This window comes from Entelurus aequoreus, linkage group LG10 (genome assembly GCF_033978785.1).
Source record: "Entelurus aequoreus isolate RoL-2023_Sb linkage group LG10, RoL_Eaeq_v1.1, whole genome shotgun sequence".
NCBI classification, from domain to species: Eukaryota; Metazoa; Chordata; class Actinopteri; order Syngnathiformes; family Syngnathidae; genus Entelurus; species Entelurus aequoreus.
In genome coordinates this window covers 5190730-5217413 of record NC_084740.1, presented here as the reverse complement: position 1 = coordinate 5217413, position 26684 = coordinate 5190730, and the positions used below count along the sequence as shown (strand labels likewise).

The 26684-nt window shown below is 37.9% G+C and overlaps 1 protein-coding gene across 1 annotated transcript in view; it reads right to left on the bottom strand.

Annotated features, from left to right (window-relative positions):
• esamb (endothelial cell adhesion molecule b) overlaps positions 1–7248 on the bottom strand; it is a 175185-nt gene extending 167937 nt beyond the window's left edge. The window contains exon 1 of the mRNA XM_062059905.1: positions 6921–7248. Coding sequence (XP_061915889.1) covers positions 6921–6966 — 46 coding nt within the window. The 5' untranslated portion in view covers positions 6967–7248. The remainder of the gene's footprint in view (positions 1–6920) is intronic.
• Between the last annotated feature and the right edge of the window lie 19436 nt (positions 7249–26684).

Genomic DNA, 26684 nt, shown 5'->3' with positions numbered 1-26684 from the left:
CTTGTACCTAAGTTACGGTCAGAGCGAAAAAAGATACGTCCTGCACTGCACTCTAGTCCTTCACTCTAACGTTCCTCATCCAGGAATCTTTCATCCTGGCTCAAATTAATGGGGTAATCGTCGCTTTCTCGGTCCGAATCTCTCTCGCTGCTGGTGTAAACAATGGGGAAATGTGAGGAGCCTTTCAACCTGTGACGTCACGCTACTTCCGGTACAGGCAAGGCTTTTTTATCAGCGACCAAAAGTTGCGAACTTTATCGTCGATGTTCTCTACTAAATCCTTTCAGCAAAAATATGGCAATATCGCGAAATGATCAAGTATGACACATAGAATGGATCTGCTATCCCCGTTTAAATTAAAAAAATGTATTTCAGTAGGCCTTTAAATGCACAAACATATATGGCACATGTGTTCTCCCCTTTGAAAATGTTTGTTTTAAAGACCCTGGGGATCCTATGAGAGAGCTCAGAGATAGGATTTATGGCTCTTTGAAGAGAGTCGGAACTTGAGGAACCGTTCCTTTGAAATATTGTTCAAAAAACTGTCTCGTTAAATATATATATGTTTTTAAGAAATTGTTTTTATCAAGGAAGTAACCACTCGTAGCAGTTAAAAGATAATATTTGGATCAGAATAATTCAAACCAATATTTACTCTATTAGTGGGAAATATTATGGAACATTAAAAAAAAAAAAATGGATTAATAATAATGTAATTGGGCTCATGTTTTTATTGTAAACGTTTCATAAGGTGGTGCCACAACAATATTTCATCCCATATGCATTGAAAATGAGATCACTATTTATAATGTTCTACATATAAAAACACACACATAAAAAACGTTATGGAAAAAAAAAAATTCTAAAAAGGTGACTAATCTGATTTAAAAAAAAAAAAACATTTGATAGCTCTAATTATACATACATACATACATACACACACACACACACACACACACACACACACACACATATATATATATATATATATATATATATATATATATATATATATATATATATATATATATATACATATTAGGGCTGCAACTAACGATTAATTTGATAATCGATTAATCTGACGATTATTACTTCGATTAATCGTTGGATAAAAGAGACAAACTACATTTCTATCCTTTCCAGTATTTTACTGAAAAAAAAACAGCATACTGGCACCATACTTATTTTGATTATTGTTTCTCAGCTGTTTGTACATGTTGCAGTTTATAAATAAAGGTTTATAAAAAAAATGTAAAAATTATTTTTAAAAAATTGCCTCTGCGCATAGCATAGATCCAACGAATCGATGACTAAATTAATCGCCAACTATTTTTATAATCGATTTTAATCGATTTAATCGATTAGTTGTTGCAGCCCTAATACATATATATACACACATATACGTATATAGACATATATATACATCCATCCATCCATCCATTTTCTACCGCTTATTCCCTTCGGGGTCGCGGGGGCGCTGGAGCCTATCTCAGCTACAATCGGGCGGAAATCGATTTAATCGATTAGTTGTTGCAGCCCTAATACATATATATACACACATATACGTATATAGACATATATATACATCCATCCATCCATCCATTTTCTACCGCTTATTCCCTTCGGGGTCGCGGGGGCGCTGGAGCCTATCTCAGCTACAATCGGGCGGAAGGCATATACATATATATATATATATATATAAATATATATATACATATACATACATACATATACACACATACATATACAGGGATGATGCTCGAACCCGGTTTTCCCGGTTGTTCGATAAGAAAAGAACCGAGTCCTCTGACTCGAATCCCTTTTTGAGAACCGGTACCCGTTATCGAGACCACTATAGTAAAGAAAAAGAGTTGGTTCTTTATTCGAATCCCTGGGAACGAATCCCGTCCAGACAACAAATGCCCCGTGTGTCATCACAAGAAATGACGTCACGTAGCTCAGTCATTTGTCACGGTGGGGTGCAGCGGTTCGTTCTCCCGGGACGCAAAACTGACGGCTCCAGACGAAAGCGTGCAGGTAGGAGATTATTTATTTCTCATAAATCATACACATTACAACAGACAGGAATGAAACAAAAGGAAAGTGTGCCGTTCGCACCAGAAGCTAAAGCAAAAACTTACTTAGCACAGGAATACTAGAAGCTAAGGTAACTTAAGCACAGGAATTATGAGCTCGAAAACCAGAATGCCAAAGTAACTGTTGCGAATGCAAACAATGAAGCCACGACGAGTGACCGTTACAGGCAGGCTTAAATAGAGTCTCTGATGAGCAACAGGTACGCGTACAAGGCAGGTGAAAATCAAAAGTAACCATGGTGACTAAAACAAACCCCCGAAGTGCGCAAAACAACTAAAGAAGTCCAAAACTAAGTCGGACGGTTTTTCACGGGACACATTTCCGACCTTGTTTCCGGATGAGGAGATGCTGCTCCGTTATTGATTGAAGTAAAGTGGGAATGTCATTAAAACAGTTAGCGCCATCTTTTGACACTTCTTCCACTCCCGTCCTTGCACGCTACACCGCTACAACAAAGATGGCGGGGAGAAGACGCTGTCGAAGGTGAGCCACGTAAATAAGACCGGCCACAAAACGGCGCATCCTGAAGCGACTGTCAGAAAGTGACTTGAAGATGATGTGTAAAACATCATCTATGCAACATTTTGACCAAAGAACCATCATTACATGTTATGTAGGCCACAAGGAAGTCTTTTATATTTAGAAAAAAAATTAAAATAATAATAATATGGCTCTTGTAATGCGCCTTATAATCCGGTGCGCTTTATATATGAAATGAGATCAAAAATAGACCATTCATCGGCAGTGCGCCTTATAACCCGATGCGCCTTATGGTCCGGAGAATACGGTATTCTCACAGACCGGCCTGTCACGTGTGGCAGATAAAGACAATAAAAGTGCATGAAATAATACAACTTACCATAATGCTGAATTACTTGGAGCCCAAGGCTTGATTTTTTGCAATGAGATGGTCCCTGGCAGGTTGATAGTATATAATAATATATAGTTGACAGTATATACTAGTATATACTATCAACTATATACTATTATATTGTTGATAGTATATACTATCAATGATATAATAGTACATAGTTGATAGTATATACTAGTATATACTATCAACTATATACCTGTATATAGTTATACTAGTATATACTTTCAACTATACACTAGTATATACCATCAACCTGCCAGGGACTGCAGATAGAAATTAGCCTTTGGCTACAATCTGCAGATTTACATTTTATATGTTCATTAATGTGCATTGTCCCATGTAACAAAGATATAACCAAAAAAATAACAAATGGCGCCTTCCTTTTCTGTGTTTTATTATACAATTATAAACAAGCTAATTGGTGTGTCCAGTTAAGTCGGAGAAAACGCGTCACCTCTGCCTACCTGTCAAAACTTTAACATTTTGATGGGAAATCCAGATTTTGCTCTTCTTTTCTGGCATCTTCCTCATTCTGTTTTAACTGTTTTCGCTACTGCAGAGATCGAGTCGATCGACAGGAGCACTCGGAGCCTGGGCTCATTAAAGGAGCGCCTTTAATGCGCCCTATAATCTTATATATGGAAAAAAGACCAAAAATAGACCATTCATCGGAAGTGCGCCTTATAATCCGGTGCGCCCTATGGTCCGGAAAATACGGTAACAAGAAAAAAGTGGAAAAAGTGAAAATGCTGATACAGTACTAATAAAACTAATATTGGGACGGAGTGGCTAAGATGGCCGAGCGGTCGTCCAGAAGCTTTAGGGTTTCTGGTACAAATCCAGCTTCCACCATCCTGGTCACTGCTTGGGCAGGCGGTCTACACATGCCCTCAGAGGAAAGAGTTTGGACACCCTAAAATGTGTGCCTCCAATTAGCCTAACGTGTAAAAAAGCACCCCTTGAGCAAGGCACCAAACACTTAACTGATCAAGGGTCATGTCAGTTTGCACAGCTGTCAATGGAAAAAGTAAACTTACTGTACAGTAGTAATGCATGTTTTTCAACCACCACTAGTGTGCCATGAGATACAGTCTGGTGTGCCGTGGGAGATTATGTCATTTCACCTACCGTATTTTTCGGAGTACAAATCGCTCCGGAGTATAAGTCGCACCGCCCGAAAACGCATAATAAAGAAGGAAAAAAACATATATAAGTCGCACTGGAGTATCAATCGCATTTTTTGGGGAAATGTATTTGATAAAAGCCAACACCAAGAATAGACATTTGAAAGGCAATTTAAAATGTCTAAAGAATAGTGAACAACAGGCTGAATAAGTGTACGTTATATGAGGCATAAATAACCAACTGAGAAGGTGCCTGGTATGTTAACGTAACATATTATGGTAAGAGTCATTCAAATAACTATAACATATAGAACATGCTATACGTTTACCAAACAATCTGTCACTCCTAATTGCTAAATCCCATGAAATCTTACACGTCTAGTCTCTTACGCGAATGAGCTAAATAATATTATTTGATATTTTACAGTAATGTGTTAATAATTTCACACATAAGTCGCTCCTGAGTATAAGTCGCACCCCCGGCCAAACTATGAAAAAAACTGCGACTTATAGTCCCAAAAATACCAGTAATTATAGTCCGCAAATAACGTGTTTTTGTTGATTCTCTGTGTTGTCTAGAGCTCAGCAGAGTAACCATGTAATACTCTTCCATATCAGTAGGTGGCAGCCGGTAGCTAATTGCTTTGTCGTGATCACAATATGCGGGAGGTCAAAAGGTATCTAATGCCTTATATTAAACCCAAAAATAAACAGAAGGCGAGTGCCCCTAAGAAAAGGCATTGAAGATTAGGGAAGGCTATGCAGAACGAAACTAAAACTGAACTGGCTACAAAGTAAACAAAAAACAGAATGCTGGACGACAGCAAAGACTTACAGCGTGTGGAGCAGACGGCGTCCACAAAGTACATCCGTACATGACTAAGGCTGAAACGACGCGTCGACATAGTCGACGTCATCGGTTACGTAAATACGTCGACGCCGTTTTTGTGCATCGATGCGTCGCATATTTACGTCACACTACCGTCATGGCGGAGCGCAAAGCAGACGATGCGAGCGGTGCGAGCGAGGGGGGAAAAAAGCACGGCAAAAGTCGGCAAAAGTGTGGGAGTATTTCAATAAACGGCCTAATAATGTTGTTGTATGCACACTGTCGATGTGGAAATGGCCTATCATAGCAGCACAACGGCTATGAACGAACGTTTGAAAAGAAAACTCCCGACAGTGTTCTTGCCATCACCATCAACTAGTCAATCGTTCGCGTGAGTATACGTTGTCATCATTACACAAAAACATGAATGTATCATTTGTATCTGCGTTGTAAATTCATAAACTAAAGCACCGTTTCGCTCTGAGAGGCGCGTTTGGCGTGCCTGTTCAGTCTTTACAAAGACGCGCTCCTCTTTAACGCTAACGTTAATTAGTTGTGCAAATACCTTTTACAACATTAACAGTTACATATACTATGTACAAACGAACAATTAACTTTCACTTTAATCATACTATCATCATCATCGGTCTTACCTCTCAGTTCCAGCCACATCGACCCCTTCTGAGCGCCTATTTTCAGCTGCTGGGAATATTGTAAACAAGAAAAGAAGCAGCCTCACCCCAGAGCATGTAGACATGCTAACCTTTCTTCATTACAACTGTTAGTCACTCACTGGAATGAGTAGAATTGGTTATTGTGTACTGTGTTGGACTGGATGTTTATTTTGCACATTTTAAAAGCAATACTTAATGTTTACAGTGCTCCAGAATATTTAGATTGGCACTTTTTTGTGCTGGATGTTTATCTTTATTTTTGCACATTTTAAAGCAAAATAAGCAATACTTTTACTTTTGTTGAAATGTTTACACTGTTGTTGCAGAATATTTAGTTTTGCACTTTTTTGTATTGGATGTTTATCTTTATGTTTGCACATTTTAAAGCAAGATAGGCAATACTTTTACTTTTGAAATGCTTATACTATTGCAAAATATTAAGATTTGCACTGGATGTTTACTTTTGTATTTGCACATTAAAAAGCAAATAAACTACTTTTAATTTTGTTAAATGTCAGAAGTTTTAAATGTTTACATTGTTACAGAATATTTTGTTATGTTGTTGTCAATGTTGACTGAGTGGCCATACTTTTTTTCAATGTAAATAAAAGCCATGCCTTTTGAAAAAACTGGCCTACATTTATTTTTTCATCTTCATTTTAAATTTAAAAAAAAAATCTGTAAAAGGAAAAATAATCTATAGATTAATCGGAAAAAAATAATCTATAGATCAATCGAAAAAATAATCTATAGATTAATCGTTAGAAAAATAATCGTTAGCTGCAGCCTTATACATGACACGACAATCAATAATGTCCCCGCAAAGAAGGATAGCGTACGCACAACTGAAATAGTCTTGATTGCGAAAACAAAGCCGGTGCGGGGGATAGCGCTCAGGGAAGACATGAAACTGCTACAGGAAAACACCAACAAAAGACAAGAACAAAAACACTACACACCAAAAAACTCTAAATGTGACAGGTGGTGATAGCACACCTGCTTAGAGACAAGAGCTATAGTGATGCATGCTTGGTTATGGTTTAAAGTCATGTCCAACAATTGCGAGAACAACTTTTTAATTGTCAATATCGGCTGATGAGTTTCATTTTTTAATGTTTTCTACTGTCTCAGGATTTTTTCACTTAAAAACATGTGCCTTTGCTGAGAAAAGGTTGAAAAACACTGCAATAGTGTTGCAAGTATTAGGACTTCTTTAATGGCACACTTGATGCACTACTACAGCATTAGTTTGTCACGTGATCTTGGCTTTAGTATTAGTTCCCATAAAAATAAAAAAATTAAAATAGGTTTTTAGATCTTACCTTGAACACTCCACAGGAAGACCAGCAAGGCTGTCAGTCCGTCCATAGTTCCACATCCACGCCGGCGGGAGCCTCTTCAAAGTTGCCGGGCACAGACTCACACACCTGCGGCTTGATGGTGCAGGTAAGGTCCTCTCCCGGAGCCAGAAAGGAAGCGTTCGCTCATGTTGGCGTCCAAACCTCCACACGGCGGCTGACGTGACACTTTCCCCGCCCGACTCTCGTCACTTTTTTTGTGCCGGCGACAAGAAGCTCCACAGCCCGTGTGGAGTGTTCCCTCCCTGCCTGCCTGCCTGCTCCCACTCACACTCAGCCTCCTTCCCTCACTCTGCCGGGTGGAGTGTGAGTGGACGCTTCTTCTTTGCCGCCTTGCACGGCCTGGCTCCCTGCTGCCCTCTGGCGGCGAGGCCAGGTATGCAGTTACAGTGCTGTATAATACTCAACCTTTTTTGAGCCAAGGCACTTTTTTTTTTTTTCATTGAAAAAATCTCGATTCACGCCACCAGCAGAAAACATTAAAAAATGACACTCAGCAGTCGATATTGACAATAAAAAGTCGTTCTCGCAATTGTTGGATATGAATTCAAATCATAACCAAACACATCACTATAGCTCTTGTCTCACCACCTGTCACATCACACCCTGACTTATTTGGACTTTTTTGCTGTTTTCCTGTGTGTAGTGTTTTAGTTCTTGTCTTGCGCTCCTATTTTGTTGTTGATTGTCATGTCATGTACGGATGTATTATGTGGACGCCGTCTGCTGCTCCACACGCTGTAAGTCTTTGCTGTCGTCCAGCATTTTTGTTTTTGTTTACTTTGCAGCCAGATCAGTTTTAGTTTCGTTTTGCATAGCCTTCCCTAAGCTTCAATGCCTTTTCTTAGCAGCACATATATATGTATATATATATACTGTATATATATATTAGAGATGTCCGATAATATCGGCCTGCCAATATTATCGGCCGATAAATGCTTTAAATTGTAATATTGGAAATTATCGGTATCGTTTTTATTATTATCTGTATCGTTTTTTTTTATTATTATTTTTTTATTATTATTTTTATTAAATCAACATAAAAAACACAAGATACACTTACAATTAGTGCACCAACCCAAAAAACCTCCCTCCCCCATTCACACTCATTCACACAAAAGGGTTGTTTCTTTCTGTTATTAATATTCTGCTTCCTACATTATATATCAATATATATCAATACAGTCTGCAAGGGATACAGTCCGTAAGCACACATGATTGTGCGTGCTGCTGCTCCACTAATAGTACTAACCTTTAACAGTTCATTTGACTCATTTTCATTAATTACTAGTTTCTATGTAACTGTTTTTGTATTGTTTTACTTCCTTTTTTATTCAAGAAAATGTTTTCACTTTATTTATCTTATTTTATTTTATTTTATTTTTAAAAAAAGACCTTATCTTCACCATACCTGGTTGTCCAAATTAGGCATAATAATGTGTTAATTCCACGACTGCATATATCGGTATCAGTTGATATTGGTATCGGTAATTAAAGAGTTGGGCAATATCGGAATATCGGATATCGGCAAAAAGCCATTATCGGACATCCCTAATATATATATATATATATATATATATATATATATATATATATATATATATATATATATATATATATATATATATATACACACACACACATATATATATATATATATATATATATATATATATATATATATATATATATATACATATATATATATTTATATATACACATATATATATATATATATATATATATATATATATATATATATATATATATATATATATATATATATATATATATATATATATATATATATATATATATATATATATATATATATATATATATATATATATATATAGTCACGATCAAAAGTTTACATACACTTGTAAAGAACATCATGTCATGGCTGTCTTGAGTTTCCAATAATTTCTACAACTCTCATTTTTTTGTGATGTAGTGATTGGAGCACATACTTGTTGGTCACAAAAAACATTCATGAAGTTTGCTTCTTTTATGAATTTATTATGGGTCTACTGAAAATGTGAGCAAATGTGCTGGGTCAAAAGTATACATACAGCAATGTTCATATTTGCTTACATGTCCCTTGGCAAGTTTACCTGCAATAAGGCGCTTTTGGTAGCCATCCACAAGCTTCTGCTTGAATTTTTGACCACAAAATTGGTGCAGTTCAGCTAAATGTGTTGCTTTTCTGACATGGACTTGTTTCTTCAGCATTGTCCACACGTTTGGGAAGGCCATTCTAAAACCTTCATTCTAGCCTGATTTAGCCATTCCTTTACCACTTTTGAGGTGTGTTTGGGGTCATTGTCCTGTTGGAACACCCAACTGCGCCCAAGACCCAACCTCCGGGCTGATGATTTTAGCTTGTCCTGAAGAATTTGGAGGTAATCCTCCTTTTTCATTGTCCCATTTAAAGCACCAGTTCCATTAGCAGCAAAACAGGCCCAGAGCATAATACTACCACCACCATGCTTGACGGTGGGAATGGTGTTCCTGGGATTAAAGGCTTTGCCTTTACTCCTCCAAACATATTGCTGGGTATTGTGGCCAAACAGCTCCATTTTTGTTTCATCTGACATCACATGGACAAAGATAAAACCTTCTGGAGGAAAATTCTGTGGTCAGATGAAACAAAAATGGAGCTGTTTGGCCACAATACCCAGCAATATGTTTGGAGGAGAGAAGGTGAGGCCTATAATCCCAGGAACACCATTACTACCGTCAAGCATGGTGGTGGTAGTATTATGCTCTGGGCCTGTTTTGCTGCCAATGGAACTGGTGCTTTACAGAGAGTAAATGGGACAATGAAAAAGGAGGATTACCTCCAAATTCTTCAGGATAAGCTAAAATCCTCAGCCCGGAGGTTGAGTCTTGTTGGGTGTTCCAACATGTCAATGACCCCCAAACACACCTCAAAACTGGTAAAGGAATGGCTGAATCAGGCTAGAATGAAGGTTTTAGAATGGCCTTCCCAAAGTCCTGACTTAAACGTGTGGACAATGCTGAAGAAACAAGTCCATGTCAGAAAAGCAACACATTTAGCTGAACTGCACCAATTTTGTGGTCAAAAATTCAAGCAGAAGCTTGTGGATGGCTACCAAAAGTGCCTTATTGAAGGTAAACTTGCCAAGGGACATGTAAGCAAATAGTAACATTGTTGTATGTATACTTTTGACCCAGCACATTTGCTCACATTTTCAGTAGACCCATAATAAATTCATAAAAGAAGCAAACTTCATGAATGTTTTTTGTGAGCAACAAGTATGTGCTCCAATCACTACATCACAAAAAAATAAGACTTCTAGAAAGTATTGTAAACTCAAGACAGCCATGACATGATGTTCTTTACAAGTGTATGTACACTTTTGATCACAACTGTATATATATATGTATATATATATATATATATATATATATATATATATATATATATATATTTATATATATATATATGTGTATATATATATATATATATATATATATATATATATATATATATATATATATATATATATATATATATATATATATATATATATATATATATATATATATATATGTGTATAGTTGATCTGCCGTTTCTTTTCTTTTCTTTTCTACTCTGCTCCGGGGTGGACCGCTAGCCTGTCCATCAGATGGGGACATCTCTACGCTGCTGACCCGTCTCCGCTCGGGATGGTTCCCGCTGGCCCCACCATGGACTGGACTTTCACTGATGTGTTGGACTTTCACAATATTATGTTAGACCCACTCGACACCGAGGATGTCGTTGTGGCTTGTACAGCCCTTTGAGACACTTGTGATTTAGGGCTATATAAATAAACATTGATTGATTGATTGATATATATATATATATATATATATATATATATATATATATATATATATATATATAAATATATATATATATATATATATATATATATATATATATATATATATATATATATATATATATAAATGTACTTTTTGAAAGCCAACAATTGTACAATACTTACAGTACTTTTAGGTAAAATCGCTATTGTTGGCAATACTGCTGAAGACCTTTACCTTTTGGGTATACAGATTAACCTTTTTGGCAGTGGTGAAGGTAAAACTGCCACCTTTAAAATTCAATAATCAGCCTGATGTGGGACATTAGTGTGACTAAACAGAAAACATTTAAAAAAGTCTAAAGACACAAGACAGTGCCATAAACTGCCACACGACCAACACAAGAATCTGCCAAGCCAAAAAACAAGGAGTTTCATTCACTGAAGGATTATAGGAAAATGCATGGAACTCACCTGTGTAGAGGTCATGGCAAGTGATTGGTCTTGGTCCAAAATGCAACACGGAACGACACAGGAAGTCCTTCATACCGACAGCCATCATACTGTATAATGCATATGTTCCTTTTTGACTGTACTTAAATGTTTAATAGACTGTATTTATATTATTCACATGTGAATAATGCTGTATAATAGACTGTATTTATATTATTCACATGTGAATAATGCTGTATAATAGACTGTATTTATATTATTCACATGTGAATAATGCTGTATAATAGACTGTATTTATATCATTCACATGTGAATAATGCTGTATAATAGACTGTATTTATATTATTCTCATGTGAATAATGCTGTATAATATACTGTATTTGTATTATTCACATGTGGATAATGCTGTATAATAGACTGTATTTATATTATTCTCATGTGAATAATGCTGTATAACAGACTGTATTTATATTATTCACATGTGAAAAATGCTGTATAATAGACTGTATTTATATTATTCTCATGTGAATAATGCTGTATAATAGACTGTATTTATATTATTCACATGTGAAAAATGCTGTATAATAGACTGTATTTATATTATTCACATGTGAATAATGTTGTATAATAGACTGTATTTATATTATTCACATGTGAATAATGCTGTATAATAGACTGTATTTATATTATTCACATGTGAATAATGCTGTATAATAGACTGTATTTATATTATTCACATGTGAATAATGCTGTATAATAGACTGTATTTATATTATTCACATGTGAATAATGCTGTATAATAGACTGTATTTATATTATTCACATGTGAATAATGCTGTATAATAGACTGTATTTATATTATTCACATGTGAATAATGCTGTATAATAGACTGTATTTATATCATACACATTGATCACTATTAGTGAAGAATCACAATACAATAACAAATACACATGTCAGGATGCTTTCTTCTGCCTCCTCTGATCTGTATTTATTTCTTTATTGCATCACCCTAAAAAGGATCTGCACTGTTTGTGGAATTGTTGGTCATGTCTTTGAATCCTTTGATAACTCTCTTGCAGCCAATAGTCTAGTAAGGAAGACTAAATAAATGTTATCTATATTATTTAAAGAAAAATCTTTGTGTTTTTAATTCATTATTAGTACATTTCCTCTTGTTCTCCTTACATGATGCCTTACAGGGTGATGATTTTTAATCTACTTATAAAGCGGGACTGCACTTTTTTTTGGAACATAGCCTATCATTCACAATCCTTATGTAAGACAAGCACACGTAGGTTTCAGTTCAGTTCAGTTTCAGTTTCAGTTTATTTCGAACATGCATAGTCTTTTTGTAACAGAACAGTGCCATCCATCCATCCATCCATCTTCTTCCGCTTATCCAAGGTCGGGTCGCGGGGGCAGCAGCCTAAGCAGAGAAGCCCAGACTTCTCTCTCCCCAGCCGCTTCATCCAGCTCTTCCCGGGGGGATCCCGAGGCGTTCCCAGGCCAGCCGGGAGACATAGTCTTCCCAACGTGTCCTGGGTCTTCCCCGTGGCCTCCTACCGGTCGGACGTGCCCTAAACACCTCCCTAGGGAGGCGTTCGGGTGGCATCCTGACCAGATGCCCGAACCACCTCATCTGGCTCCTCTCCATGTGGAGGAGCAGCGGCTTTACTTTGAGCTCCTCCCGGATGGCAGAGCTTCTCACCCTATCTCTAAGGGAGAGACCCGCCACCCGGCGGAGGAAACTCATTTCGGCCGCTTGTACCCGTGATCTTGTCCTTTCGGTCATAACCCAAAGCTCATGACCATAGGTGAGGATGGGAACGTAGATCGACCGGTAAATTGAGAGCTTTGCCTTCCGGCTCAGCTCCTTCTTCACCACAACAGATCGATACAGCGTCCGCATTACTGAAGACGCTGCACCGATCCGCCTGTCGATCTCACCATCCACTCTTCTCTCACTCGTGAACAAGACTCCCAGATACTTAAACTCCTCCACTTGGGGCAGGGTCTCCTCCCCAACCCGGAGATGGCACTCCACCCTTTTCCGGGCGAGAACCACGGACTCGGACTTGGAGGTGCTGATTCTCATCCCAGTCGCTTCACACTCGGCTGTGAACCAATCCAGTGAGAGCTGAAGATCCTGGCCAGATGAAGCCATCAGGACCACATCATCTGCAAAAAGCAGAGACCTAATCCTGCAGCCAGCAAACCAGATCCCCTCAACGCCCTGACTGCGCCTAGAAATTCTGAACAGAACAGTGAATAAATAAATAATATACTATAGTAAGGTAAATAAATATTAAATACATAAATAATCATTATCTAATAAAAAAAAAAAGGTTCAAGATGTTCATAATTGTTCTTCTTTGTACTTTGTGAACACTTGGAGTTTGAACAGTCTCTTAAACTGAATCATATTGGTCCTTTGTTGGATTTCTTTGGTTAATACATTCGATAATTTAATTCCACATACGGAATGGATATGTCACACATCATGGTTATTATATGCATGTTATGAATATATGAAAAGAATACTATATACCAGGGGTCACCAACCTTTTTGAAAGCAAGAGCTACTTCTTGGGTAGTGATTAATGCGAAGGGCTACCAGTTTGATACACACTTAAATAAATAGCCAGAAATAGCCAATTTGCTCAATTTAGCTTTAACTCTGTTATTATTAATAATTAATGATATTTACACTTAATTGAACGGTTTAAAAGAGGAGAAAACACGAAAAAAATTACAATTACATTTTGAAACATAGTTTATCTTCAATTTTGACTCTTTAAAATTCAAAATTCAACCAAAAAAAAGAAGAGAAAAACTAGCTAATTCGAATCTTTTTGAAAAAATTAAAAAAATAATTTATGGAGCATCATTAGTAATTTTTCCTGATTAAGATTAATTTTAGAATTTTGATGACATGTTTTAAATAGGTTAAAATCCAATCTGCACTTTGTTAAAATATATAACAAATTGGACCAAGCTATATTTCTAACAAAGACAAATCATTATTTCTTCTAGATTTTCCAAAACAAAACTTTTAAAATAAATTCAAAAGACTTTGAAATAAGATTTAAATTTGATTCTACAGAATTTCTAGATTTGACAGAATATTTTTTTTAAATTTTAATCATAATAAGTTTGAAGAAATATTTCACAAATATTCTTCGTCGAAAAAACAGAAGCTAAAATGAAGAATTGAATTAAAATGTATTTATTATTCTTTACAATAAAAAAAACAAATTTACTAGAACATTGATTTAAATTGTCAGGAAAGAAGAGGAAGGAATTTAAAAGGTAAAAAGGTATATGTGTTTAAAAATCCTAAAATCATTTTAAGGTTGTATTTTTTCTCTAAAATTGTCTTTCTAAAAGTTATAAGAAGCAAAGTAAAAAAAATAATGAATTTATTTAAAAAAGTGAAGACCAAGTCTTTAAAATATTTTCTTGGATTTTCAAATTCTATTTGAGTTTTGTCTCTCTTAGAATTAAAAATGTCAGGCAAAGCGAGACCAGCTTGCTAGTAAATAAATACAATTTAAAAAATAGAGGCAGCTCACTGGTAAGTGCTGCTATTTGAGCTATTTTTAGAACAGGCCAGCGGGCTACTCATCTGGTCCTTACGGGCTACCTGGTGCCCGCGGGCACCGCGTTGGTGACCCCTGCTATATAGCCTGAACCAGAAAGGCTTCCTTCCCCTAAACTGCATGAACTTTGTGATTTGGCATTGTTCAACGCCAGTATCCAACAATGGAACAACATTTATATAAATCAGAAATATGAAATTCATCATAGGTGCCCTTTAATCTATATTTATATACATTTTTTATGGGGGGGGGGGGGGTGAGAATAATTATGTATTAGTTATCACACAACTCTTATGCTTTAAGGCCGTTGCCTTAAAGCATAAGTGCAAAGGCACATGACTTGTTATCTTCCACTGCAAGTTAGGAGTTGCCTCGCCGCAGATGTTTCTGTTTTTCAGCCTGCTAAACAGCCAAGGACGGACCTCAAGTACCTCAACGAAGATAAGGCAACACCGGGCAGACAAAGCAGAGACAGGGCGAAATCACAACGCTCAGCACATTTCCGTTCTGAATAATCACGTATTGTGTCTACCGAGCTGCTTGCATAATATGTGACCCCTCCCTATTGAAGCAGCCTCAGCGATGTAACCAGGGAACTCCTGAATAAAATGGGGGGCGCGTGGGCTGTTCCTCAGAGCGAGGGGGGAGACTGTAACTGAGTGTGCAGCTCCATGTGTTCTCCTCATGAGCAAAATCGAACTCTGTCTCTGCCTGATTCCTTGCTTCTTGTTTTGTTTAATAGATAGTTTGGTGCTTAAACCTGACAGGGGGGGTTTCGGTACCATGAAAAACACAGCCACACATCATCAGTTTGTCACCCCTGTTTAACCTAATAATTTAATTGTTTGTAGTGTGGAACATGTATATTTAATGACAAAATACAATAATCGTGTTATTCACTGTAACAACTGTACTCACGTTAGAGTTGTTCAATGCGCAATTACATTTTCACGGATTCATACACATGCGCAGATGGAAAGGGTGCATGAATTTCAGGGGGGAGCACGTCTTGTGAGTGAAAATCACCCTCATTTAATGTCCACATTTCGGAGTTCAGTCGACAACCCCAGCGCCAACCCTTGAAACACAAAGGTGCCTATTACTGTAACTATCCTAAAAGTATAAACACCTTGATACTTTTATATGCCCGTATCATTATCTTTCATTCACATTGAATAAAAGTGTGATTGCTTTCCCTCCTTTGTCATAGGGTTCTGTTACGTACAACGGGGGGAAGGAAACGACACGACGGCAGGGATCAGTTCAATAGGGTTATTGGACTCGATCTTGACGAAGTGGTGGAGTGTGTATGCTACTAAATGTGAATGGTGCAAGACGATGTGTAGAATTAACAATGTCAACGTTACCAGAGTTTGTTGTAAGTGCGTGTTGGATGAATCCGTCGTCGGACCAAAGGGGCAAGGCGAGAAGACAGTCCGTGGGCAAGCAAGCGGTCGGGAGCCGGAGAGAAGCGACGAGGTCCGTGTCCAAGCAGGGGTCGAGGATCGAGGGAGGCAGTCCGGAATCCAGAGGGAAGTCGGGGCACACAGCTCGATCACGGGAAACAGAGGGAACACTGCGTGGGAACACAGAGGACATAAGACACAGGGAAGGCACAGAGAGAGAGAGCAAGTACACAGGAGGGAAGCCAGAGACGGGATGCTTACTACGAGGAGTGAACTAAGTTCCGGCACTGGATCTTCGGGTCCGCTGGTCTTTATGCAGTCTGTCTTCATCAGTCCCAGGTGCGCCCATTTGTGATTGCCTGCTACTTATTAGAAGCATAGTAGCATATGTACCTCTGACAATCTGAACTGAACGATATGAGAGAGATAAAACGTACAATCTATGTGGCCTTTTCTTTGTTTACATGATGTTATGGTTTCGAAAACCTACTGTATTGACTCATAAGTGAGGGTGATACAGCACATTTTTACAGAGTAAATATTAAGTCGATATTGCCGATACTGATTTTTTTCTAGGAATTTTTTAGATCATTAAAAAAATGTTGTGATTTTGCTTTTTAATTTGTGAATCAATTTCTGGGTGGATCTCGAGCGAGAGGAAGGTAGGGGGGTTAGTCATTTTGCAATGAGGTCTGCTGAAAATGATGGAAAGCGCCACTCCATAGGTTGTATTCCGTCATGTGACTTTTGAATGGAAGTAAACTAAGTGGTGGTCCACCAAACCAATATGGCTACTAAACAACAAACATAGTGCAAACTATCTAACAACGCAAGGGTCCTAGATCTTACCAGTAAAGGCAGATCCTGTCACCGCCCGGGCGCACCTCAGTGCGCATTCATCTGTGCGCTGCGCCGGGCACACCTCCTAGAGCGCGCCAGGCGTGCGCCACTCCGGCTGCAGCAAGCAGCTGCATTCAATCATCAGCAATCAACGCACCTGTCGCTGATGAGAAGACCTGCCTTTTTAAGCCAGAGCAACCTGCTATCCTGTGCCAGAACGTAGCTACCTGTAGTTACTGTACAGGAACCTGTAGTTCCTGTACAGTAAGCCGAAATTTTACAAGCTATATGCATACTCTCTGTGTTTCTCCCCCTCCGTGTTGATTGGTCTTGTGTCCCCCTTGTCGTCTTCCAGCAGCCTACCTCCGTTCCCGCGTTACGAGATGTGTGTCTCGTCTTCCTGTGTTCCCCTCTGGTTCTCTGGCTGCCCCTTTTGGATCTCCACCTCCTGCCTGGACACAGACTTTGACGCCTCTCTATTGCCCCTGACTTCCTGCCTGCTCACGGACCTCTGAGCCTGCCTTGCCCCTCTTTGGACTTCCGCCTCGCGCTCAACACTACTGGTAACACTCAACATTTAATTCCCACACATAGTCGCACGCCATACACATATTTGGATTAGTTCACACTTCATATCCCCGTCTTCTTCCCCTCTACAAACCGTAACAGATACGAACAAAACATCCAACTAAAAAATGGAATCTATCCCGGAACGTTATCAAAAAAAAAGATTTGTCAAGTGATCCCAAGGGTTAACTGTTGGTCAGACATGTTGAACTATCCGATGCTCCAGACGTCTTTCAACACGACAAAACAGATGAAAACTTGGAAAAGCACGGAGCATTAAAAGGTTACAGTTGGTACAAAATGCAGCACTAGACTTTTGACAAGAACAAGAAAGTTTGATCATATTACGCCTATACTGTATATACCTATATACATATACACCTATATATATATATATACCTATACTGGCTCACCTGCACTGGCTTCCTGTGCACTTAAGATGCGACTTTAAGGTTTTACTACTTACATATAAAATACTACACGGTCTAGCTCCATCCTATCTTGCTGATTGTATTGTACCATATGTCCCGGCAAGAAATCTGCGTTCAAAGAACTCCGGCTTATTAGTGATTCCCAGAGCCCCAAAAAAAGTCTGCGGGCTATAGAGCGTTTTCTATTGGGGCTCCAGTACTCTGGAATGCCCTCCCGGTAACAGTTAGAGATGCTACCTCAGTAGAAGCATTTAAGTCCCATCTTAAAACTCATTTGTATACTCTAGCCTTTAAATAGACCCCCTTTTTAGACCAGTTGATCTGCCGTTTCTTTTCTGCTCTGCCCCCTCTCCTTCGTGGAGGGGGTGGGGGGCACAGGTTTGGTGGTCTTGGATGAAGCGCTGGCTGTCCAGAGTCGGGACCCAGGGTGGACCACTCATCTGTCCATCGGTTGGGGACGTCTCTGCACTGCTGACCCGTCTCCGCTCAGGATGGTCTCCTGCTGGCCCCACTATGGACTGGACTCTCACTATTATGTTGGATCCACTATGGACTGGACTCACATTATTATGTTGGATCCACTATGGACTGGACTCTCACACTATTAACTAGATCCACTATGGACTGGACTCTCACACTATTAACTAGATCCACTATGGACTGGACTCTCACACTATTATGTTAGATCCACAATGGACTGGACTCTCACACTATTATGTTAGATCCACTATGGACTGGACTCTCACTATTATGTTGGATCCACTATGGACTGGACTCACATTATTATGTTAGATCCACTATGGACTGGACTCTCACACTATTAACTAGATCCACTATGGACTGGACTCTCACACTATTATGTTAAAACCACTATGGACTGGACTCGCACACTATTATGTTAGATCCGCAATGGACTGGACTCTCACACTATTATGTTAGATCCGCAATGGACTGGACTCTCACAATATTATGCTAGATCCACTATGGACTGGACTCTCACAATATTATGCTAGATCCACTATGGACTGGACTCTCACTATTATGTTAGATCCACTATGGACTGGACTCTCACACTATTATGTTAGATCCACTATGGACTGGACTCTCACACTATTATGTTGGATCCACTATGGACTGGACTCTCACTATTATGTTGGATCCACTATGGACTGGACTCTCACACTATAATGTTGGATCCACTATGGACTGGACTCTCACACTATTATGTTGGATCCACTATGGACTGGGCTCTCACTATTATGTTAGATCCACTATGGACTGGACTCTCACACTATTATGTTAGATCCACTATGGACTGGACTCTCACTATTATGTTGGATCCACTATGGACTGGACTCACATTATTATGTTGGATCCACTATGGACTGGACTCTCACACTATTAACTAGATCCACTATGGACTGGACTCTCACACTATTAACTAGATCCACTATGGACTGGACTCTCACACTATTATGTTAGATCCACTATGGACTGGACTCTCACTATTATGTTGGATCCACTATGGACTGGACTCACATTATTATGTTAGATCCACTATGGACTGGACTCTCACACTATTAACTAGATCCACTATGGACTGGACTCTCACACTATTAACTAGATCCACTATGGACTGGACTCTCACACTATTATGTTAAAACCACTATGGACTGGACTCTCACACTATTATGTTAGATCCGCAATGGACTGGACTCTCACACTATTATGTTAGATCCACTATGGACTGGACTCTCACAATATTATGCTAGATCCACTATGGACTGGACTCTCACAATATTATGCTAGATCCACTATGGACTGGACTCTCACAATATTATGTTAGATCCACTATGGACTGGACTCTCACACTATTATGTTAGATCCACTATGGACTGGACTCTCACACTATTATGCTAGATCCACTATGGACTGGACTCTCACTATTATGTTAGATCCACTATGGACTGGACTCTCACACTATTATGTTAGATCCACTATGGACTGGACTCTCACACTATTATGTTAGATCCACTATGGACTGGACTCTCACTATTATGTTAGATCCACTATGGACTGGACTCTCACTATTATGTTAGATCCACTATGGACTGGACTCTCACACTATTATGTTAGATCCACTCGACTTCCATTGCACCAGTCGCCCAGGGGGGAGGGTCCCCACACCTGCTGTTCCCTCCAAGGTTTCTCATTGTTATCCCATTGGGTTGAGTTTTTCCTTGCCCTGATGTGGGATCTGAGCCGAGGATGTCGTTGTGGCTTGTGCAGCCCTTTGAGACACTTGTGATTTAGGGCTATAGAAGTACACATTGATTGATTGAGGTCTGCAACATCTTAGTGCGTGGCTGCGTCAAGTAAACTGGTATTAAGACTCTCCTGGTTCAACGATGCATCGTTTTTGCTCGGGTAAAGTTGCATCTTGTGATTTAACTTTGCGTCTTTTAAAGGCCTACTGAAATGAGTTTTTCTCATTTAAACGGGGATAGCAGATCCATTCTATGTGTCATACTTGATCATTTCGCGATATTGCCATATTTTTGCTGAAAGGATTTAGTAGAGAACATCGACGATAAAGTTCGCAACTTTTGGTCTCTGATTAAAAAAAAGCCTTGCCTGTACCGGAAGTAGCGTGACGTCACAGCTTGTGGAGCTCCTCACATCTGCACATTGTTTACAATGATGGCCACCAGCAGCGAGAGCGATTCGGACCGAGAAAGCGACGATTTCCCCTTTTTTTTAAAGTCGTTTTGATAGTAGGCTATAATAGCTAATATAGACACTTTTGTCATGTGTTCCCTTCATTATAACACTTATATAAGACTTTTAAAGTCATTTTGATAGTAGGCTATAATAGCTAACATAGACACTTTCGTCATGTGTTGTCTTCATTATAACACTTATATAAGAGTTTTTAAAGTATCTTTGATAGTAGGCTATTATAGCTAATATAGACACTTTCATCATGTGTTGCCTTCATTATAACACTTATATAAGACTTTTTAAAGTAATTTTGATAGTAGGCTATTATAGCTAATATAGACACTTTCGTCATGTGTTGCCTTCATTATAACACTTTATACACGGCTTTTAATTTTTTGCGGCTCCAGACAGATTAGTTTTTTTGGTATTTTTGGTCCAATATGGCTCTTTCAACGTTTTGGGTTGCCGACCCCCGATGTATGACAACACTGTTGAAATAATATGAATATGAGAATATCAACCTCATCACCTTAGTATCAACACTGTAGCTGGTGATATTTGTAAATAGGATATATGTGTGGAAAGTAGACGTGCTTCAGCAAAAGCCATGAGGGCCACACTCTGTCATCATGTCGGAGTGTGTACATAATGAATAGCAACAGTGCATGCAATGGAACAAGTAGCAGGACCACACTGCAGCCTTTTACTCTCAGGAGTGAGTGAGCCTTTGAGTTCAATCAGTCAGGTGCAATATTGATGGAGCTGTTGCATTTTTAATGCTACATAATGGATTCATCACATGATATTAGGCCGTGTGTGTGTTTCTGAGAGCGTTCTCACCTGAGCGACACACACCAGCGATGTATTTGTGTGTGCGTGTGTGTGTGTGTGTGTTTTTATCAGTCTGTGATGACTTATTCATACTGTTCTCCTCTGGTGGAATCTGCCGTCCGCTTGTCTACCGCGCTTATTGTCACCGTGTTAAGGTTACATTGTGTAAGTGCTGTCTCGTGTCGCTGCACCAGCATCACAACGCACCCAAATAAGCATGCGCTCCTGTTTAAAATGTGCGTTCCTTGCTGAGATTGTCTATGTGGGTGTGCGTCAACCGTATGGTTGTCGTGCGTGCACAGTTAAAGGTCCAGAGAATGAGCACGTTCAGTGGAAGGCTCGGACTCCCAAAATGCAACACGGAACGACACAGGAGGTCCTTTATACCGACAGCCATCAGACTGTATAATGCATATGTTCCTTTTTGACTGTACTTTAATGTATAATAGACTGTGTTTATATTATTCACATGTGAATAATGCTGTATAATGGACTGTATTTATATTATTCACATGTGAATAATGCTGTATAATAGACTGTATTTATATTATTCACATGTGTATAATGCTGTATAATAGACTGTACTTATATTATTCACATGTGAATAATGCTGTATAATAGACTGTACTTATATTATTCACATGTGAATAATGCTGTATAATAGACTGTACTTATATTATTCACATGTGAATAATTCTGTATAATAGACTGTATTTATATTATTCACATGTGAATAATGCTGGATAATAAACTGTATTTATATTATTCACATGTGAATAATGCTGTATAATAGACTGTATTTATATTATTCACATGTGAAAAATGCTGTATAATAGACTGTATTCATATTATTCACATGTGAATAATGCTGTATAATAAACTGTATTTATATTATTCGCATGTGAATAATGCTGTATAATAGACTGTATTCATATTATTCACATGTGAATAATGCTGTATAATAAACTGTATTTATATTATTCGCATGTGAATAATGCTGTATAATAGACTGTATTCATATTATTTACATGTGAATAATGCTGTATAATAGACTGTATTTATATTATTCACATGTGAATAATGCTGTATAATTGACTTTATTTATATTATTCACATGTGAATAATGCTGTATAATAGACTGCATTTATGTTATTCACATGTGAATAATGCTGTATAATAGACTGTATTTATATTATTCACATGTGAATAATGCTGTATAATAGACTGTATTCATATTATTCACATGTGAATAATGCTGTATAATAAACTGTATTTATATTATTCGCATGTGAATAATGCTGTATAATAGACTGTATTCATATTATTCACATGTGAATAATGCTGTATAATAAACTGTATTTATATTATTCGCATGTGAATAATGCTGTATAATCGACTGGATTTATATTATTCACATGTGAATAATGCTGTATAATAGACTGTATTTAAATAATTCACATGTGAATAATGCTGTATAATAGACTGTATTCATATTATTCACATGTGAATAATGCTGGATAATAGACTGTATTTATATTATTCACATGTGAATAATGCTGTATAATAAACTGTATTTATATTATTCACATGTGAATAATGCTGGATAATAGACTGTATTTATATTATTCACATGTGAATAATGCTGTATAATAGACTGTATTTAAATAATTCACATGTGAATAATGCTGTATAATAGACTGTATTTATATTATTCACATGTGAATAATGCTGTATAATAGACTGTATTCATATTATTCACATGTGAATAATGCTGTATAATAAACTGTATTTATATTATTCACATGTGAATAATGCTGTATAATAAACTGTATTTATATTATTCGCATGTGAATAATGCTGTATAATAGACTGCATTTATATTATTCACATGTGAATAATGCTGTATAATAGACTGTATTTAAATAATTCACATGTGAATAATGCTGTATAATAGACTGTATTCATATTGTTCACATGTGAATAATGCTGTATAATAGACTGTATTTATATTATTCACATGTGAATAATGCTGTATAATAAACTGTATTTATATTATTCGCATGTGAATAATGCTGTATAATAGACTGCATTTATATTATTCACATGTGAATAATGCTGTATAATAGACTGTATTTATATTGTTCACATGTGAATTATGCTGTATAATACACTGTATTTATATTATTCACATGTGAATAATGCTGGATAATAGACTGTATTTATATTATTCACATGTGAATAATGCTGTATAATAGACTGTATTTAAATAATTCACATGTGAATAATGCTGTATAATAGACTGTATTTATATTATTCACATGTGAATAATGCTGTATAATAGACTGTATTCATATTATTCACATGTGAATAATGCTGTATAATAAACTGTATTTATATTATTCACATGTGAATAATGCTGTATAATAGACTGCATTTATATTATTCACATGTGAATAATGCTGTATAATAGACTGTATTTAAATAATTCACATGTGAATAATGCTGTATAATAGACTGTATTCATATTATTCACATGTGAATAATGCTGTATAGGTTTTTTTTAGTTAAAATTCAAGTACCAAGTTGCCACACTAGGTGTGGCAAAATTATTCTCTGCATTTGACCCATCACCCTTGATCACCCCCTGGGAGGTGAGGGGAGCAGTGAGCAGCAGCGGTGGCCACGCCTAGGAATCATTTTTGGTGATTTAACCCCCAATTCCAACCCTTGATGCTGAGTGCCAAGCAGGGAGGTAATGGCTCCCATTTTTATAGTCTTTGGTATGACTCGGCCGGGGTTTGAACTCACGACCTACCCATCTCAGGGCGGACACTCTAACCACTAGGCCACTGAGTAGGTAATATGATGGTAATATGTAGATAATATGAATACTTTGAGATATTTAGGGAAAGTACATAAAAAAAGTACTTTTATCTTTAATTATGATCATTATTTCTGGCTATGTTAGGCCAGCAGAGAAGGCCTTGCAGGTATCTTACAGAAGGCAAACTTGCCAAGCACAGACATGACATTTTGGAATATAAATCAATCTATCCATACTTCCCTCATTTTAGGCCTTATCGCCCATCCTTAGTGTGGACAAACACAGCTCACGAGCATTAGAGAGTGGAGTCGGCTCTCTTAGACTTAGACTTAGACTTAGACAAACTTTAATGATCCACAAGGGAAATTGTTCCACACAGTAGCTCAGTTACAAAGGATGGAAAGTGTACGGATGGAAAGGACAATGCAGGTATAAAATAGACTAAAAATGTACCGTAGTAGCTATATAAAATATATGTAATATTTACATAATATATGTACAGTATAGGATATACTTGGTTATATCTTGGTTGCTTTGTTGGGTCTGCTCCTGTTGTTGGAGCCTATCTATATTATCTATTTGTTAATTGTTTTGACAATGAAATCAAATAATGCCAATGATGATGTTGATGAATTATTGGATGAATTATGACTGACTGATTGTTTCCAGCTGCTCACGCTCCTCCTGGTGAGCCACGTCCTTTTCCTATGATTAAGAAGACAGGACAGCTGGGTGCTCCTTTTGTCCGTCTATCACGTCGAAGGAGTGAGGAGTGAAACAGTTTATTTACCGCTAAATAAGTTATTTTGATTATTATGAAGTCAACCGCGGAGAGTATTTTTGGTCTGTGAAAATACATTATAATCATTTGGAATCTCGACATATCCCCGCGATTGCTTATTAAGGAATTTAGTGAGTCATACACCTCCCCCTCAGGACTACTCTAAATTTATTTTTTCAAACTTTTTTGAACGCAAGAGTCGCCGTAACACCTGTCTCTGGCCATACTCCCCCCCACCCCAACAGACGATGGTGTGGAACACCGCAGAGGCCACCACAGTGTGTATGTTTTTATTTTTTCATTTTTTTGTAGCTGTATGTAGAAGTGGCTGGTTGCATCAGCTCTGCTCTTTTAATGTCTTTAATGACATTTGTGTTAGTTGATGTTTCCCTCTTACACACATGTTTATGTGTGCTATGGCTATGAGGTTTTTTCCCCCTTGGCCTCAGTCTGGACCCAGGCTTAGACTGAATTTTTTTTTTCTCCTCCACCCCAGCGTTTACCTGTTTCTCACCTTTTTTTGTAAGGGGCGCCGGAAGTTGTCAGACCCGTCAGCGATCCTGTTCTGTCTCCCTGTGATGTTTGATCCTGTTCTGTCTCCCTGTGATGTTTGATCCTGTTCTGTCCCCCTGTAATGTTTGATCCTGTTCTGTCTCCCTGTAATGTTTGTCTGCTCTTGAATGGGATTGTGCTGAAAACCTTTATTTCCCCTCGGGGATTATTAAAGTATTTCTGATTCTGGTTCCGACTTAAAGCTGCAGACATGCAAAGCAGGGTGTTTCCAGGGCTCACAAAAACCACCGTCTAACTTCCGGCATCAAGGCCGCGCGTGTAGATAGACTTTAGTAAGTGAAAGATATTATTATAATTCGTCTTTTTACTAGTTGATTGTATGGACCACAGGTTTGTACTGTACTTGGTTTTCATTCACACATGTTGGTAACATTCTCATGTCTCGTTTTCTTCTATATATCTGTCAGTTATGATAAAAAAACCACAGTTGAACTCCTCCTGAATGCATCCATTGTCAAAGTTGGCTCTAATGTTATCTAGCTGCCAGGTGCTGGGACTCCTTTCCACAGGGGCTCCTTTGTGTCCTCCTTGTTGCACTTTGCAAACTCCTGATAGGAAGTTGCCATTTGCTATATTTCTTACATCTTTGTTACATGGTAAAGATGCACATTTTTAGGGTCCGCACGGGACCATTGTCAAAGGAATCCCAAAGGGAGTCCTTTTGCAATGGGACGAAAGGACACTATTGAAATTGTAAGGTTTTATTATTCTTTATTATTCTTCCGCAGCTTTGCGCACTACTTTGCCCCCCTTAACATGCTTCAAAACTCACCAAATTTTACACACCCAAAAATCAAAATTGCGCTCTAGCGCCCCCTAGGGAAAAAACAAAAACAAACTGCCTGTAACTCACAATAGGAAGGTTGTA